Source organism: Rhincodon typus, chromosome 30 (assembly GCF_021869965.1).
Source record: "Rhincodon typus isolate 14 chromosome 30, sRhiTyp1.1, whole genome shotgun sequence".
In the NCBI taxonomy this organism is placed as follows: domain Eukaryota; kingdom Metazoa; phylum Chordata; class Chondrichthyes; order Orectolobiformes; family Rhincodontidae; genus Rhincodon; species Rhincodon typus.
In genome coordinates this window covers 23,928,885-23,949,289 of record NC_063361.1, presented here as the reverse complement: position 1 = coordinate 23,949,289, position 20,405 = coordinate 23,928,885, and the positions used below count along the sequence as shown (strand labels likewise).

General features: G+C 41.0%; 1 protein-coding gene across 1 annotated transcript in view; it reads right to left on the bottom strand.

The window, feature by feature from the left end:
• The window catches only part of LOC109918483 (breast cancer type 1 susceptibility protein homolog), a 63,841-nt gene extending 50,022 nt beyond the window's left edge, over nt 1-13,819 (bottom strand). The window contains exons 1-4 of the mRNA XM_048614739.1: nt 13,713-13,819; nt 8,555-8,608; nt 4,923-4,997; nt 2,453-2,541 (exon numbers count right to left, since the gene is read on the bottom strand). Coding sequence (XP_048470696.1) covers nt 2,453-2,541; nt 4,923-4,997; nt 8,555-8,608; nt 13,713-13,792 — 298 coding nt within the window. The 5' untranslated portion in view covers nt 13,793-13,819. The remainder of the gene's footprint in view (nt 1-2,452; nt 2,542-4,922; nt 4,998-8,554; nt 8,609-13,712) is intronic.
• Between the last annotated feature and the right edge of the window lie 6,586 nt (nt 13,820-20,405).

The following is a 20,405-nucleotide window of genomic DNA, read 5'->3' as shown; positions in this document are numbered from 1 at the left end:
TTGCCCTTCTACCTCTTCACTCCTCGCTTTTCAAGGTTCCAGACACACCTTCCAGTAGAGGCAGCAATTTATCTGCACTTCATTTAATCTAGTCTACTGTATTCATTTTTCACAATGTAGTCTCCTCGGCAATGGGGAGAGGAAATGAAAACTGGTGGTTACCCCTTTATAGAACACCTACGTCTGTCCCTCAAAATAGCTGAGCTTCTAGTTGCCTGCCACTTCAGCACACCACTGTGTTTCCTAGCCAACATTTCTGCCTTTGGCCTGCTTCAGTGTTCTAGTGAAGCTCAGCACAAGATACAAGAACAGCATCTCATTTTCTACTTAAGGACCTTGCAGCCTTCAGGACTCAATATTGAGTTCAATAATTTTAGAGCCAGAACACCACCTTCCATGACCTTGACCCATCCCCACACCCCAGGCCCTGCCATGACGTGGGCTGTTTTCAGCACAATCAACTCATTTCATCTACCCATTGTCCCAATCATCAGCTTCTGTTCTTCCCCAGCTTGCTATGAACCATCCCTTGCCTGCCTAACTTTCTTTCCCTCTCTCTGGGCTCCATTGTCAACTACCAGTTCATCACCACCACCACCACCACCACTCCACCACCCACAGTCAAGGCATGGGCGTCTTTGCACTGTGCTGGGCTCCCTCATTAATAATAATTCCCGTTAGTTGTTTAATTGTTCACCATCATTCATGACTGGATGCGGCAGAAATGCAGGGCTTAGATCCGATGTGTACTGCATACAGTTTTGGTCTTCTTACTTGAGAAAGGATGTACTGGCACTGGAAGGGGTGCAGAGGAGATACACTAGGTTGATTCCAGACTTGACGGGGTTGGCTTATAAGGTGCGATTGAGTAGACTGGGACTATACTCATGGGAATTTAGAAGAATGCAGGGGCACCTTATAGAAACATATAAAATTAATAAGGGAATAGACAAGGTAGAAGCAGGGAGGTTGTTTCTACTGGCAGGTGAAACTAGAACTAGAGTGCATAGCCTCAAAATAAGGGGGAGCATATTTGGGACTGAGTTGAGGGGGAATTCTTTACCAAAAAGTTGGTGAATCTGTGGAATTCCTTGTCCAGTGAAGCATTTAAAACTACTTCATTGAATGTTTTTAAGGCAAAGATAGATAGATTTTTGAACAGTAAAGGAATTAAGGGTTATGGTGAGTAGGCAGATAAATGGAGCCGAGTCCATGAAAAGATCAGCCAGGATCCTACTGAATGGCACAGCAGGCTTGCAGGGCCAGATGGCCTAATCCTGCTCCTATTTCTTAAGATTCATTGGTTATGGAATCATTTAGTTTGGTGCACTGCGACAGGTAGACTGGTGAGGACAAGGTCAAGTTGTTTCATTACTTTGGTTCTCATAATACCTCCTGCAGGATCAGTCTCCCAAATAATGTCATTTAGATCACGGCCAGCTCAGTCAGTAGTGGTGCTACCAAATTTTGCTGGTAATGAAATTGAAGCACCCCACCCTGACTACATTGTGCCCTTTCCGCCCTCAGTGCTTCCGTCAAGGATACGTTCAACACAAAAGGGTACTGATTCATCAGTCAAGTAAAAAGTTGGAAATTTCTTTGCCCATGTTTGCTTTGTTACAATCAGATTTCATGGGTCCAGAATTAACATTAAGAGCTCCATTACTGACCATATCCTATGCCCTACTAGTGGGACAAACATACATAAGGATGGTGACGGTGGTGTCTGGGACATTGTGTTTAAGGTAGAATTCTAAGTCAAAGTCAGGCTGCTGCTCGACTAATCTGCAGGACAGATTTCCCATTTTTGGCTCAAGCCCCCAGATATTGGTACGGGCAACTGTGCAAGGTCGACAAACTCGTGCTTTTTGTTGTCATTTCTGGTAGCTAGGTCAATGTCAGTTGGTCAGTCCAGTTTCGTTCCTTTTTTTAAGACTTTGCAGCAGTTTGATACAATTAAGGGGCTTGCTGGGCCATTTCAGATGGTACTGAAGAGTCAACCACATTGTTCTTGGTCTGGAGTCACTGGTTTCATGTCCATACACTCAAGTTCAGGACCACTGTGCTGCCATAACTTCAATTCAAAACACTAACTTATTCTTAGAGTTGCCAAAATTCATTACAGAGGAAAACCAACCTGGGACATCAACATACATTGTGCCAAGCTACTTATAGTCACTATGCTATGGGCAGCATTACATGTATGGGAATATCACATGATCTGCTTTTATTCCCACATTTAGTCTTATGGTTCAGGTCCGTTTAAATTTGTTCCAACTTTTGGATATTTTCCTGTCCATTATCCAATAGCTAATAACTTGCACATCTGCAAGCAATCACTCTCTAAAATACACTTCAGGAGAACTCCCCCCACCAAATACACTTTATAAAATGTTGTATGGTGTGAAATGCAACATGACCGCAAAAGAAGCAAAGCAGTTTACATACTCACACTCATAACCTGTATCCAATTGAAAGGCATGGATCATTTTCATAATACCCTCTGTAAGTTGTTTAAAGCGTGTGCTTTCCTGCAGACTTCTAAAATGTAGAGCAAAAGTAGATATGTGTTTAAATGGTAGGTATAAACTAAGCATTACCCATCTCCATCAAATCACAATCAGTGCTCTTTTTACAATCAAATGAAGAGGGGTCAAATGGCTTCCCTCTTTTCTCATACATTGTTGACTGCAAAGGATCATGCTTTGAAAATAATTTCTTGCCAACAGTGGATACTTCAGTTTATCACAAAAACCAAAAATTGCACAAGTTTTATTTGTTATGCTCAAGAAAGAGTTCAGCTTCATTATACTTAGACCAATCTAAGTAACATAATCAAATATGCTCTGCCATTCCCATACACATTTGAAGTTCACACATTCAAATAGATTTCTGTGGGGAAGGGCAACTTGGTCAAATTATAGTCCGTGAAAAGTAAAATGAACATACAGTTTTTAGTTTTTTGACTCAACTGGCTTCAGGCTGAATTTGGCAGTCTTGTGACTTTGCTTCCAATTGAAAAGGATCAGATGACTGATCTGGCTGTTACTATGGAAACAGAAGAGTCAAGCGACTTTTACCACAAAGTCTCTGCCTTTAGTACCGCATAATGATCATAGTCAGCAAACAAAGAATTTGAAGGTTTCAGGTGGATTCAAAGAAAGTGAGGAAAAGACGGACCCTAGTCAAGGTTTTCTCTTTTCACTGTGTGATCTGAATATCCTCTTGTCACAGAGATGCAGCAGCTTAAAACACACAAAAGATTGGATTATCCCATGAACATCATCCAGTCATTCAAACATGGTTAACATTGGTACATGCCCCCTTGCAACTTTGACCAGTTCACTTGTGGGAATACTCATCTGAGATAGGCCCTTACTGTTCAAGTGATTAGGCTTAACAGCCTGATTAACCCAGCAGATTGCGTGGATGCCTAACTAAAATGTACAGGATGTGTGGCTCATGATATTCCCCAAGACACTGTCCTTGATGAATCTTTGCAGACATGCTGTTCTTATTTTACTGGAATGGAATGTAACTGTACAGTGATGCAAACTGGTGTGGCCACCTTTAGCTCCAAGCTTAAGTCACCTTTAGTGTCAGAATTTTTAAAAAGTCGGTTTTTTAACAAAGTCAATTCATGTTTCCAGCCAGTGGATGCCAAATCATGATCTGTCATTATTCATAATCATGACATGACACATTGCCCAGCAGAAGCAAGTAAAAAAAACACACCTGACAACACACCGTTACATCAAGTACAGCACTGCCTTCATTACAACTCGCTGATCAACTAAAACACACAATTCTGTGACCCTTCAAGAGTTTTCTTTAATCTTATTTTGTATTTTGAGAAGTAAATGAATGCTATGAATTTACATAATAGCCCAACAAAATTGCTAGCAATGTGCATAACCGAATCACTCCAAAACTGGTGTATCTCCACAATGCAACATACAGATAGCTGAATTTAAACAGTTTGTTTTTGCTAATCTTCCATAAAAATGAATGTTGCTAGTAAACTTAGCATTTATTGCCCATCCCCAATTATGCTTGAGAAGGTGAATGAGAGTCACCTTCTTGAACAAACGTAATCCACAAGCTTAATATTTGTTCTGGACAAGTTCTGAAGAAGGCTCACTGGACCTGAAACGTTAACTCCGATTTCTCTTCGCACATGCTGCTGGACCTGCTGAGATTTTCCAGCAATTTCTGTTTTTGTTAATGCATTTGTTACCTGTCTAAAGAGTGCCCAGTCCAGATACAGCACTGATTAAAGCATACAAATGTTGCCTTACTGGCTATTTGCCCCCATTATATATTACATTTCTGAATAAACATTGAAATTCACTTTCAACCCCCTAACTTTGGAAACCCAAATTTTGATACAAACACCCTTGAATAAGGTGCAGCTGCAGCATCTGAAATCTTAGTTCACTGAATATAAACTCAATTCCTGAAAACACACATACTGTTGTGGGTGGATGGGGAGTGGAAGGTGGGGAGTGGGGAGTAACTATAGATACACATTTCCAAATCAGTTGCAGATGGTTATCAATCTGAAACTGTATTTGCATGTTTTACTAAAAATGTAAGCTGTTGTTGTTGTTGTTAGTAAAAAAGTACCAATTAAATGAAAAACCAAACAGGAAAACCAAGAGAACGATAATGATTGAACCTTGTGTGCAGCAGTGTCCTTGGAGGATATTGAATGAGCCAAGATGAATGCAAACATGGAGCAGACAACTGTACAACCAAGACAAGTTTAATTGGAGTATAATTCTGACTGGCACAATCCAATAAATACCGATGCACGAGATCTCGTGAAGATCATTTTGTTTTTGGTCTGGACAGCACGCTCTTCAAAATGGTACATGAACATCAACTAAAACAATACATTAGTTACCTTGGTACCAACCTACCTCTTGGTAATTACGTTCTTACAAAGTGGGCACGGTATTGTATTTTTCGTCCCAAAAAGCTTGAATATACAGAACCTTCACAAAAGACGTAAGAGAAATATTTTTAAAACTCAACTGGACAAAAGGTAACAATGTTTTATTAACTAGCATGGATCATTGCACCATTAGTAAATTGTCAATGGAGAACACACATGATGTACAGATAGTCCCAAATTCTGATTCACTGTCAGTTGTCTCCACTGGTACTGTGAGCAATCAAAAATTAAGATGAAAACTTGTAAATGCTGGTATGTCCGGTACCACTGCTCACAAGCGTGCGTGCGTGTGTGTGTGTATAGTGGGTGGTGGAATTAACTATAGATACATGTTACCAAAATCAGTTGGAGACAAGGTGCAACTTGGAAGAACTGGTACCTTAATAAGATGTTATCTTTCCTAAGTACTATAGAACAGTTATGGAACTGGCAGGCATAGCATAAAGCTACCCTGCAGATAATTTGTTTACTTTCTCTCTGAAGAAAATAATAAACAGTAATGTGAAAAAACCTGACTCAAACTTCCAATCTGACATCCCTGACAAGTGCATCCTGTACTCCCCTAAGTGTGTGGCAAGAGCAAATAAATGACCTGCAGCATGAAAAAACTAAAGTGACGTGTATGGGAGAGGTACAAGGTCGGTGTCCTAACCACCTGGGTATCTGTCGTATATTCATTGGTTTGAAGTGTCTGATCAAGGAATTGATATTGGGTAAAATACAAGCCCTTTGAAATAAAATATATTAATGGGTGCTTGGGGGCAGAGGCATAACTTGACAGTCAGCTGTTCTTTTCAATGGAAAATCGAAGATGACAAGGGGTACAGTTTCTTAACACTTTGACAGGGCAGCAAAATGCTGCAGCCGTGAATTAGAAAGATCAGCTTTCCATCTGTATGTCCTTTGGTTTAAAAAGCTGCTCTCAATTGTAATGGGTCATATGCTTTTACTTTGTACTTAGCTTATGAATCATATCTAAACTATGGTTTTTACTTTATCATTTATGGGTTCTGAAGCATCTAGTGTGAGAGAGGGATCATGACAAAGTGGTTATGTCATTGAAATAATAATCCAAAACCCCAAGCACATAGATCCAAATTCCACCATGACAGACGGTAAAACTCAAATTCAATAAAAATCTGGAATAAAAAAAACTAGCCTAGTTAATTAGTTTACCATAAGACCATAATGGGTAGCAGAAGAAGTCAGCCATTTGGCTCATTGAGTCCACACACTGCTGTTCAATGAAATCATGGCTGATCTGTAATCGTTAACTCCATTCCTCTGCCACTTAATTCCCTGTAACCTCATTTCCCTTACTGATTAAAAATCAGTCTACCTCATCCTTGACAGCCCTCTGTGGAAAAGAATTCCACAGATTCATCAGCCGCGGACAGAAGAAAATTCTTCCTCATCTCAGTCTTAAATGGGTGACTTCTTACTCTGAGAATATGCCCTTTGTTGCCAGATTTGCCCACAAAGACAAACAAAACTGTGCACCTACCCTTTCAAGGCCCCCAAGAATCTTTTGTGTTTCAATGAGGTCTCAGATCATTCTCATAAATAGCAATGAGTACAAGCCCAACCTACTCAACTTTTTCTAACAAAAAATCCCTCCATACCTAAGATCAACTTTGTTAACCTTCTCTGGATTGCCTCTACAGTTAATATAGCTTTCTTTAAATAAGGGGCTTAGGCTTTCACAGTATTCCAGTTATAGTCTGACTAATGCCTTGGAAAGTTTTAGCTTGGCCTCCTTATTTTTATAGTCTAGTCCCTTTGAAAGAAGTGCCAACAGTCCATTTGCCTTCCCTACTACCAACTGAACTTGAATGCTACGTCCTTGTGATTCATGGACCAGGACCTTCTGAATCTCTCTAGGCTATAGCTTTCTGCAATCTTTCCCCATTTCAATAATATTCAGGTCTGGTATTCTTCCTGCAAAAGTATATAACCTCAGATTTTCCCACATCATTTTCTATTTGCCAAATTTTTGTCCATTTGCCCAACATGTCTACATTCCTCTGTGAACTTCTGCCATTCTCACTACTTGCCTTCCAACCTATTTTTGCATTGTCTGCAAACTTGGCAAATAGTACATTTACTTACATCATCCAAGTCATTAAACATTTTTTGTATATAATAATGGCCCAGCGCTGATCCCTGTGGTATTCCACTAGTTATAGACTCCCATCAGTAAAATGACACCTTTATTCCAACACTGTCTTTCATTGGTTAGCAAATTCATTAACAATTGTTGTAAAAACTCACCTGGTTCACTAAATGTTCACTATGGAAAAAAAAAAAATCAGCCATTTTACCCAGCCTGGCCTACATGTGACTCCAGATCTTAACTGCCCTCATGGTATTCAGGAATAGGCAATAAATGTCACCTAGCGAGAAACACCCATATCCCATATAAACATCAAAAAAAAAGCATCCAAGCCTTAGGCTACAGCCAGCTGTTTTACATGTTACAAAGTGCCACATTGGAGGGGCAAGGTTTTTGCAAATTCCAATAATTTAGCACTTTTGAAATCAAACATTTAGACTCGTCTTTTTTTTGTCGTTAAGCAGCCGAGTTTATCAACACGTGTTATGGTATGAACTTTTACATTTTAAACAAGGAAATCCTTTATTATTCAGATTTGTATAATACTGCAAAATAAAATTGAAATGACAGGTACTCAATTAAAAGAAAAAACAGCTGCTGGCAATAGATATGTCTGAACTGGAACCTCCGCATTTGCTTTAAGTGAATTGCTCAAATTAAAGGAGGATTAGTCCATAAGCAATTAATTTTACAAGCTATTAGATATCTTTCTACTGTGAAAGCAAATTGTATAAGTTACTGCTATTTATTTGTGTGCTTGTCTGATATTAAACACATGAAAAGATTTGGAAACATTTAGTGCTTTTCACGGTCACAAAATGTTCCAAAGCATTACACAGGTCTTCTGTATTGCTGGAATGTGGTAAATTTGCACACGGCAATGTCCTACAATGCAATTATCAGATTCTGTTTTTTTTTTGTTTTGTTGATGAAGTGATAATTATTGGTTGGATGGCTAGTTTGAGATGCAGACTGACATCAACAGACGTGGGTTCAATTACTGCACTGGCTGAGGTGACCATGAAAGACTCCCCTCATCTGAGGCATGGTGAGCTTCAGGTTAAACTCACCACCAGTCTTTCCTGTCTAATGAGAGAGCAGCCCTATGGTCCTCTGGGACTGTGGCAACTTTAGAACGCCAGGCATAACACCATCTACTCTTCTTCAAGGCCTTAGTTTAATGTCTCACACAAAATACGGGGACAAACACTACCTTAGAGTTGCAGTAGAGCAGCAGCTTTTATTTTTGAGCTAGAGACCTGGAACGCATTTGAGGCAAACTGCTAGGAACTACAGCTGGCTCACTGGCAGTTAACATCTGAAACAAAGTATCAACATCACCCAGACATCTGTAGAAGCAGAACTTACCACGCAGTAATGCCAGAGAACCATTAAGGCTTGTCAACCATTTTAGAAAACTATTGACAGCAACTCTCAGGAATAAATCATCAGAAATAATTTTTAAAAATTGACAGGTAACTTACCGACAGAACCGATGATCACATTTTGTTGAAATTGGTTCTTTCATCAATTCCAAGCTAAAATATAAATTAAAAGGAACAAATTCATGGATGTTACATATAATATAGCAAAGGCCAAACAGCATGTATTTAAAGAATAGTTACAGCACAGAAGGTGGCCATTTGATCCACTGTGTCGGTGCTGGGTCTCTGCAACTCACCTTATCCCACTATACTGGCCTTGCGTGTATTTTCTAATCAACCTGTTCCAGGTTATTAATATACCCCTTTGGAGCAGGTAGGGATGTAAACCCAGGTCTCCTGGCTCAGAGGTAGGGACACAACTGCACCACTAGAGCCAGAAATATTTGACCCTCATAGGGCAAGACCCTTCAAACCAGGATCATTCTTGTAAACCTCCTTTGGACCCCATCCAATGCCAGCACATCATTCCTTAGATACAGAGTCAAAAACTGCTCACATTGTTGGAAATGCGGTTTGACCATAGCCTTATACAGCCTCAGCAGTACATTCCTGTTCTTGTATTCTAGCACTCTTAAAATGAATGTGAACATTGCATTTGCCTTCCTAACTGCCAACTGAACCTATATGTTAACTGTAAAGGAATCCCACATCAGGATTTGCAAATCCCTTTGTGTTTTAGCTTTTAACAGTCTTTTCCCATTTAGAAAGTAGCTCATGCCTCTACCGAACCAAAAAAATGAATAACCTCACACTTTAACATATTGTATTCTATCTGCCACTTCTTTGCCCACTCTCTGGCCTGTCCAAGTCCCTCTACAGCCTTCCAACTTGCTGAACCCTACTTGTCCCTCCACCTATCCTTGTGTCATCTGTAAACTTAGCAACAATGCCCTCAGTTCCTTTGTCCAGATCGTTAACATTGAATATGGATAGTTGGGGTCCCAATACAGACACTGCAGGGTTCCACGAGTCACCGGCTGCCAACCTGAAAAAGGATTCCCACATCTGCCTGTCAGTCAATCCTCTACCCATGCCAGTATCTTGCTCCTAACACCTAGGACTCTTGCTTTATTTAGCAGCCTTCTGTGTGGCATCTTGTCAAAGGCCTTCTTGATATTCAAACAGATCATGTCCACTGGCTCTCCTTGTCTAACTTGCTCATTACTTCCTCAAAGAATTCTAACCGACATGTCAGGCATGACCTGCCCTTGACAAAACTGCACTGATTCAACTCTATTTTCCAACGCACTTCCAAGTGCTCTGCAATCTCATCCTTAATAATAGGCTCTAAAATTTTACTAACTACTGGGATAAAGCTAAGTGGCCTATAGTCTCCTGTTTTCTGCCTCCCTGCCTTCTTAAACAGGAGTGTTACATTAGTCATTTTCCTGTCCTCTGGGACCCTCCCTGACTCAGTGATTCCTCAAATATCACCAATGCTTCTATAATCTCACTTATCTTTGTCAGAATTCTGAGGCTTTGTCATCCACCTTCAGACCTTTCAGCTTCCCCAGCACCTTCTCCTTAGCGATAGGCACCACATTCACTTCTGCCCCCGACTCTCGAAGTTCTGGTATGATGCTGCTGCCTTCCACTGTGAAAACTGATGTATGTACCTATTCAGTTCCTCCACCATTTCTTTGCTCCCCATACTTTTTCAACCTCATTTTCCAGCAGTCCAATATCCAATCTTGCCTCCCTCTTACCTTTTATATATCCAAAATACTCTTGCAATCTTTTTTTACATTACTAACTAACTTATCCTCATATTTATTTTTTCCTCCCTTACTGCCTTTATCACTATCCTTTGCTGGTTTTTAATGGCTTCCCTACCTCTGGTTTCCAAGTAATTTTCACCACATTGTCTGCTTTTGTGCTGTCCCTGACTTCTCGTCAGCCACGGTTGTCTTGTCCTCCCCTTAGTATGTTTCTTCTACCTTGGGATGAATTTTTGCCGTGCCTCTCGAATTACTCCCAGAAACCCCTGCCATTGCTGCTCTACCGTCTTCCCTGCTAGGCTCCCCTTCTAATCAACTGTGGCCAGCTCATCCTTCATGTCCGTGTAGTTACGTTTACTCAATTATAATAGCATTACATCTGATTCCAGCTTCTACCTCTCAAACTACAGGTTGAATTCTATCATATTATGGTCACTGCCCCATACGGATTCTTTCACTTTCATCTCCCTGTTCAAGTTTGCCTCATTACATATCACCAAGTCCAGAAATGCCTGTGGCTCTACCACAAACTACTCCAAGAAATCATTTCGTACACGTTCCACAAATTCCTTGTCTCGAGATTCCCTACCACCCTGATTTAACCCAGTCCACCTGCATATTGAAGGCCCTATGATTATTGTAATATTTTACATGCCTTTTCTATCTCTTGGTTTATTTTCTTCTCCTCATCCTGACTACTGCTCAGAGGCCTGTACACAATTTCAAATCAGAGTCTTTTATCTTTTGCAGCTCCTCAACCCTGCCCCACACGGATTCTAACCCTTCTGATTCCATGTTACTTCGTGCTATTTAATTTAATTTCTTACTAAGAAGGCAATCACACCTCCTCTGCCCAGCTGCCTGTCCTTTAGATAGGTCGTGTATCTTTGGATATTTAGCTCCCAGCTCTTATCCCCTTGTAGCCGTGCCTGTATACCCACAACATTATATCTTCCAATTTCAAGCTGCGCTGTAAGCTCATTTACCTTGTTTTTGTGGACTGTGTGCATTCAAGCACAACACCCTCGGTCCATTGTTGATTACCCCCCTTTTCGTGCTTGACCTCATATCTGCTGTGCCTGTTAGGTCCCTGATCTTTTCCATACTTTGCGCTATTACTGGTTCTGGAAAACCTTACTAACCCCTGTTGAGCCCTCCCCTCCTTTAACTTTTACCATAACACGCTAGGGCTCTGGTCCCAGCATGACTCAGGTGGAGCCTGTCTCATCAGGACAGCTGCCTCCTTTCCCAGTACTGGTGTCAATGTCCCGTGAATTTGAACCGATTTCTCCCATACCAACCTCTAAGCCATGCATGTACCTCTTTAATCCTGTTCACCAAGTGCCAATTTGCTCGAGTCTCGTAGAAATCTGGAGATTATGACCTTTTCGGTTCTGCTTTTAAATTTAGCTCCTACCTGCTCATATTCCCTCAACCAAACCTCCTTCCTCTTTCTATCTATATTGTTAATACCTATGAGGGCCATAACAACTGGATCTTCTCCACCACTCCAAGTTCCTCTACAGTCCAGATGAGATATACCAAACCCAGGCACCATGCAGCAAGACAATCTACAGGACTCTTGATCCTGGCCACAGAGAATAGGGTTGTTTCCCCTGACTACACTATCCCAATTACAAATACATTCCTCTTTTCTCCCCATGCTTTAATGGCTCCCCGTAACAGTGCCATGGTCTGTTTGCTGATCCTCCCTACAGACCCTCATCCACACAAGAATTTCAAACCTGTTAGACAAGCTCAAGGGCTGAGGCTCCTTCAGCACTACCTCTTGGATCCCTCTACCTGCCTTGCTCATAGGCACACCCTTCTATCCCTAACCACTGAGCAAATGAAGTAGTTAATCTAACTGGCGTGCTTGCCTCCTGAAACACAGCATTCATGTAAATCTATCCCTACCAAATGTGTTGCACTGTTCGAAGCTCAGACTCCAGCTCATCAACTCTGAAACGGAGTTCCTCAAGAAACCAACACTTACTACAGATTTGGTCACTATGAACCACAGTGAGATCCACCAGCTCCCACATCATGTAGATACAACACATTGCCTGGCCCTGCATCTCTATTTTATTTATTCATTTCTGAAGAAGGGTCCAGACCCAAAACATCAACTTTCCTGCTCCTCTGATGCTGCTTGGCCTGCTGTGTTCATCCAGCTCTACACCTTGTTATCTCTATTTTATTTACTTTGTTTTTAATTTGATTTCTAAAATGTCCTACAGGTCTTTTAGTTTGTAACTTGTAAATATTTTCCCTATTTACCTTCAATAGGAGGGTAACCTATACAAGATAGTCCAATTAGTAGCTATGACCTCTGATTTCACTCTTTTGTACTGGACCCTAATCCTGGGCTTCAATTTCTCTGTTTAAAAAGGCCTTACAAATTATGAGCCAAAGAAAGCAAGCGAAACGCACCTCTTCTCCTCTGCACTGAATACCCACACTGCCAAATTCCCTGAATTATATACTCACTCAGGCAACATCTCACACTGGATGTGATCTCTTGTTCCTGACTGTGCACCTTCAACAGGCCCTCTTTTAAGTAGAGTTGAGATGACTCACTGGAGTTAAACTTCAACAGTAATCAACACCTATCAAGATCCTATTCAGGCTTCAGGTAATTGTCAGATAACTGTCCCTCAGTCAGCTATCTTATCACTAGACTACTGAATATCAAAAAGAAATAAAGATTTACCAGTTCTATTCCAACAATGCCTCCAAATTGCCCGAATTATATACTCACTCAGGCTGCGTCTCTGGATATGATTTCTCATTCCATGTGAAGCTTACTGATCCAAACACGCTATTGTAATAGCTGCAATTATAAAATTGACATTTTCCTAATTTCTCTCTTTCCAGAGAGATGTGGTGGGACTTGAACCCAAGTGGCCTGGTTCAGAGGTAGGGACACTATCACTGTGCTGCAACGGCCCAAAACATATTGACATAAACACAGAGCTCTTATGAAAGTGCCAAGAATTAAGTTTCAATTGGAAAACAATAGCACTGGCTGGGATAGTGAACTGAACCAAAGACCTTGGCGTTATTGGAACCACACTCTAAACAGGAGCTAACCACCCACCAACTTGTGTTTTTAAATATTTTGCACCTCTGGCGCAGGTGGAACCTGAACCTGGGACCGCTAGCTCAGGGGTGTGGATCCTAACACAATAATTCTGGACCCAGGCCTTCCAGATACTTTCAAATTAACCCGTTCAGAAATGTTCTTACATACCTCTGGAACAGGTGGGACGTGAACCCATGTGTCCTGCCTCAGCACTCAGGACACTTGTCACTGTGCCAGCCTATAAAATGATGTCTTTCTTAAATCAGATTACAGTAAAAAAGAAATGTATTGCCTATAGGAAATACTATACTAATGTTCAAATGAGTCAGTTTAAAAACTACATCTCAATTCATATATTCTGGAACTTCAGAAATAGACAAAAAGTGTGACTCACCATATTGGACACTCCAAATTTTTCAGCATTAATGAGAGAACCTTGTGTACGTGCTCAATCTCTGATTTGCACAAAGACATTTCTGTATAGTTTCATTTGATGTCCTCTGCAAATAAATTTGCACTTTGTTAGAGAACCATTTGATTTTGGTCTTACTCTCCATTTCAATCTGATGCAGTGGCATAGTGCTGACGTCACTGGACAGGTAATCCAAAGACTCAGGACAATGCTCTGTAGACTGTGCAGACAAAATCCACTGTGGCATCAGGTGGAATTTGAATGAAATTATCAAAGCAAACCAATCTGAATTCAAAACTTATCTCAGTGATAGTGACCAAGAAACAGTAATCTATCTTTATAAAAACCCACCTGATTCACAAATGCCCTTTGTAGGGAAGGAAACTGGCTATTCTAATTTGGGTTGTTTCCTAATTCGATTCCAGAGCTGCAGCAGCGTGGTTGATAGGTTAAGTAAGCCATTTGATTCAACAGCAATTAGGGACGGGCAACAAATGCTGGTCCTGTCAGCAATATTCCCCTTGCAATGTTTTTCACTGCACGTATCTCCAACGTATCAACACACAGGTTAATGTGCATGGAGATGGCCAGCAGCTACACGGTCACACAACTTAGAGGGACAATTTGTCAGTAATGCTCGCATCCCATGGAAGAATGTGGAGGGAGGTTCATAATAAAATTAATTTTGGTTCGAAGCTTGGATTTTCACATGAAGGAATGATGTATTGCTTTAACTTTTTAAAAATTTATGTATGTGATATGGGTGCTGCTGGCTGGGGTCAGTATTACTTTCCATCCCTGGTTGCCATTGGTGACAGTGAGCTGTTTTCTCAAACCATTGCAGTCCATATCAGGAACAGTGATACATTTCCAAGTCAGGATGGTAGGTGACTCAGAGGGAATGTTGAAGATGGTGGAGCATCCAAGTGTCTGCTCTCTTATCCTTCCAGTTGGTCATGGTCATGACTTTGGAAGATGCTGAGCAGCCTTGGTGAATTTCTACAGTGCATCTTGTGAATCCTGCATACTACTGCTACTGAGCATCATTGATAGACGGAGTGAATGTTTGTGGATATGATGCCAATCAAGAGGGATGTTTTGGCCTGGATGGCATCAGACTTGAGTGTTGCTACAACTGCACTCATCCAGGCAAGTGAGAAGCATTTAATTGCACTTCTGGCATATATCTTGCAGATGCTGCACAAGCTTTGAGTTTTTAGGTGGTGAGTTACCTCATTGTGTATGTTAATGAGGAGGGGACATGGTTTTTAGTTTCATTCTGGGTTTGTTCTGAAAGTGGCACTGGGATGACTCAAGATTTGTTTTGTTATCAAGCATTTCAATGAGGTATTAAAATGTGAGGTGAATAGTTCAGTGCATTAGAAAAAAAAAAGAGAAAACCTGCCATTGCTAGCAACAGTAGTCTAGTAACAAAAACAGCCATCCAGAAGAAGCTAGGTTCTGGAAAGTTACATCATCTGGACTGGCATGACAGATGGGAGAGGAGGGTTGTAGAAATGCCTTGTAATAGGGTACAAACTGGATGATGCAGGCTGTTTGTCAGATAAGACATCTTATCTATACCACCTGAACAAAAAACAGCACATTATTTAACTGTGTATTTTCCACTACCACTTTTGTGTAAGGAATGTTTAAGGTTATGTAGGAGGGTATAAAAACAGAAGTTGCTGGAAAAGCTCAGCAGGTCTGGCAGCGTCTGTGAAGAAAAATCAGAGTTAATTTTTTGGGTTCGATGACCCTTCCTCAGAATAGATCTGAAACATTAACTCTGATTTTACTTCACAGATGCTGCCAGACCTGCTGAACTTTTGCAGCAACTTCTGCTTCTGTTGCTGATTTACAGCATCTGACCTTCTTTCTGTTTTTATGCAAGAGGATATCTTTCTTATGTCAACTTCTCAGTGAAAGTGACCAAGTTTCATTTGCTAGTTAACTGATGTAATTTGAGTTGGCACAGATTAAATTAAATTCAATGAAAAACAAAAAGGTATTTGTTTGTAATTTCTTCATTTGGAGGACATGTGAATTTTTGGGTTAAAGCTTCCCCTGTGAGATCCTAGTAATGTAAACAACCAAGTCCAAGGAAAGCACCAAACTGACCATATTATTTTTCAACGACAAAAATCAAAGTTTCAAACTATCTAGCTATTGTTCATACAGATCGAGCACAGCATATTTAGGAGCTTGAAACTCTGGGAGCTATCAACACTTATCTAGTAAAACATTCCGAAGCAGTTTAATTGCAGATGTGTGGCAACTTATACTATCATCGTACAGCCCCCAAATACACTGGCCTCACACCCTGCCTGCCACCCCATTTATCTTCCACTATGCCATTCCATTCAATTATTATCACTGGGCTGTTAATCCAGAGACCCAGGTTCAAATCCTGCTTCAGCAGAATTATAAGTTTTAATTCAATAAAGAAAGAAAAAAAATCTGTAATTAAGAATTTAATGCTGACCATGAGCTAGTTGTCGATTGTCAGAAAAACCCATCTAGCTCACTAACATCCTTCATGGAGGGAAATGGTCATCCTTACCTGGTCTAGTCTAGATGTGACTTCAGACCCACAGCAATATGGTTGACTCTTAACTATCCTCTGGGCAATTAGGAATGGGCAATAAATGCTGGTGTAGCTAGCAACACCCTCATCCTGTGAATGAAAAGAAACTTTCCAAAAGGGTAATGCTGTTTCTACCCACATGTCAATTCCATGACAAACAAAAGCAAGTGTGGCTGTTCGGCGATTAAACTGCACAGCACCCATGTAGCAGAGTTTCATCCATATTTTAAACAAGTTTTTTTTTAATTTCCCACGTGTACTGCTGGCACAAAGACATAGAAAATTCCAATGCAGCATGCTGCAGTGTTCCAAAGCAACTCAGGATCAAGCAAATAAGTTATCTAACTAGATCTCACAAAGCCTTGCTCAAGTCCAATGCTCATCTGATATTTATCTCACCTTTTACCTCAAAAATGTTTGTTTCAGAAATCCTGCAGTCTTTACATTGATGGGAGAGTTTCACATCAGGTTTCTGTCTCTTACCTGTACCCCAGTTTTTCATGCTGTCTGGCTCTGGTAGTTTATCTCAATAACCAATGACGTGCACACCAAGGCCCAATTTTTCCACATTACCCTAGCCTGTTTCTTTTTGCCATAACTGCTGGACTTTTTTGGCTAATTGCTCTCTGCTGACTGCAGAGTTAGAGACAGAAAGTTGATGCATTTTGAAATGACCAACTCAACATCCATTTTATGTGTTATGAAAATTGAAAACAAAATTCCCCCAAGGATGTTGACATTACTGCAGAGATATTATGCACGGGAAACAGAATTTTGAAACAAAAGCTGCCAAAATAATCTTTATGGCGACAACATTCTTTTATATAGCATTTTTCACAGCAGTCGGTCCCAAGGTGCTTCAATCTCAAAAATTGACACGAGAGAAAGCGGTAGGACGAATTATTAGAAGTTTGTTTAAGAACTTCGGTTTTCAACAAGAGATCTCAATGAAGTTTAAAAAAAATAGAGGAGCAATGAGGTTAAGACAGACATTTCCAGCACTTGGGAGTCGGAGTGCTGAAAGTGAGGCTGAAAACAATAAGGTTAAGTGGGAGAAGGACAACATGGCAGCACTGGAGAAACAGATTTGCATTTTCAGTTTGGTGTGAGATGGGGAGGAATGAGCCTTTGAAATTTTGGCATTTTGAGATGGAGAGCCACTACTGACTTGTGAATTATTGTGTCCACACTTGCTGGATGTGCATGACAAAGTTTCAAATTAGTTCACAAAAACAAAGTTGCTGGAAAAGCTCAGCAGGTCTGGCAGCATCTGTGGAGGAGAAAACAGAGTTAACGTTTCGGGTCCAGTGACCCTTCCTCAGAACATTCTGCCAGATGCTGCCAGACCTGCTGAGCTTTTCCAGCAACTTTGTTTTTGTTCCTGATTTACAGCATCTGCAGTTCTTCTGGTTTTTATTCAAATTAGTTTAAACTGGCTGGAAGACAGAAGGGGTGGTCAAAAGAACACCAGAATAGGTGAGCACAGAGTCAGCAAAAACACAGGTGGAGAGTCTAGAAGCAGATGGGCCTGGTGGCTTATGTTATGTGGGTGGACATGGGTGACATGGGAGATGCTAGATGGACGGGGTGGGGCTCGGGAGCACAGCAAGATTATCAAACAAAGGGCTTGAAATAAGACCTCAAGAATTAATGCAATAAAGAAAGAAAAAAAATCTGTAATTAAGAATTTAATGCTGACCATGAGCTCATTGTCAATTGTCAGAAAAACCCATCTAGCTTAAGAGGAGGATCTCATTGGCCATTGGTGAAGCATGCTTCCGTACTAGCAATGCGCCTTTGCTGATCTTATAGGGGCTGACTGATACAGAGCACACTCACCACCCTGATTCTAAACCACAAAGGACTGCAAGCTGCCTTGGGCAACAGCGTGTGCCTGTGCACGAGAGTCACTGTATGCAGCAGGGCCTCATCTCCAATCAGGTCTGGCATCCCTGCCAAATTTTTGATCTGCCAATATCACAGTTTTCCGTGTGCAACAGCCACCCCACGTTAAAAGAACTCAAACATCTTCCACTCGTCAAAATGAAGTCTGGGGCCCAGAACAATCAATTAATCATGGACAAGCCCAGTAGCAACAGATCTGAATATCACATTGTTATCACAGCCCAGAAGCTCTGGTGCAATGACATTAGTTGGCAGGAGGTGATCAGTTCAAAACAAAACAAGGTGTCTTTTGGAAGGCTAAATCTGAGAAATGTGATGGTTTTCAATTGCAAAACCAAACTGCATCACCTCAGTGAGCCCCTTGGGATAAAAGAATGCCTCGTGACCCTTTGGCTCATTCTCACTTAGAGTGCAGTGCATAGGGCCACAAGCTGAAGAACAATAATCAAGGCCAACGTAGCATTCTACTCCAGCCTCAGTCTCGCCCTGCGTCTCAAAGAGAGAGATGATGATTCTCCTCAAATTCAGTGCCGCATTTGGGAGGAATAGACGTTATGATCTGAGTGGATGATTTTGCTGGGCAAGTCAAATTCCAGATTAAAGTTTGGCTTAACTTTTTTTTGTTTTAGTACAGTACTGTTTCAGTGAAAGCAAAAACACGCAAATGCTGCAGATTTATGGTTTTTAAACAATAAAGCAGAACTTTATTAGACAAAAGAAATTATAAAATAGAATAAGCCATCCATTTACATATAACATCAGTCAAAGATTTCGAAACACATGATAAAATGTAATCCCGTAAATCTTAATGGCACTTCTTTACAATACTCAAACACCAGAGACAATTGCTTTCTTTTTCACACTGAGGGTTTGACCTAGCTATGGTGTCAATTCCCTGTCCTGAGTCTCAGTTTCTTCCTCGATTCTTCACACAACTGAGTTTAGACTTTTTCAGCTTCACATAATTCCTTAAAAAGGTTTTAACCAAACACTTCTGGTCTGGAACTTGGAAAATTACCCTTTACACTGAAACTGATTACAACTGTTAGGTAATGTTACCTCCTTTCTATAGGAACAACTGAACAACATCTAGCTTCATGCAAGACTTGTGCAAACCTGACAAACTGAAACCCAAAAGCTTTCTTCAAGCTACAGATGCTACCCCAATCAAAAAAGGGGAGAAAAACCAAACAAATAAACACTGACATTCTAAACTGTTTAACATACAACACTGTTTACTTTGCTCCCAGTGATAAACTCCGATTAGACCACAAGAACTCTCATGGCTACAGAAACACTTAAAAGCTCATCATTAAACTTCAGACAGATTTCAAAACCCCATATGCCATCAAACTAACATAAAAGGTACTGAAATACACAAATTACACAGTTTATATTACCACACACAAATCTCTTAAAAGGGGGTGACTGGCAAAGAAGGCAACCATCAATGGATTGCCCTCCTGAGGGAATTGGCCAGGGCACAGTCTGGTTATAATGAGAATTTATTTTTGTCAGAGAGATAAATTCAAGACCTCATGGCAGCACACTTGCCTTAGGAACAGAATTGAGCACATGCCATTACTCTTGAGGGACCATAAGGTGTTCACATCACTCATGACATGCCAGGATCTGCAACTGCTGGATCAATCATTGGCTAATACAATTCACTAACTCCATCAGCCTCACCCAAAAACTGCAGCAGTAACATAAGCCAATCTGATGACATTCAATGAACGGCACGGTGGCTCATTGGTTGGCACTGCTGCCTCACAGGGCCAGGGACCCGAGTTTGATTCCAGCCTCAGGTGACTGTGCAAATTCCGCACATTCTCCCAGTGTCTGTGTGGGTTTCCTCCGGGTGTTCCGGTGTCCTCCCACAGTCCAATGATGTGCAGGCTAGGTGGACTGGCCATGCGAAATTGCCCAGAGTGTCCAGGGATGTTTAGATTAGGTGGGTTAGACAAGGGAAATGTAGGGGTAGGAGAATATGTCTGGGTGGGATGTTCTTCAGAGGGGTGGTGTGGACTTGTTGGGCCGAATGGCCTGTTTCCACACTGTAGGGATTCTACGATCTATGAACAGGAACCACAAAATGCCCACAGCTCTTGGTCTGCCCTTAAATCTGTCTTAAACAGCTCGTGAACAGGCTCTAGCTTTCTCCAGCACAAGACAGTTTGATG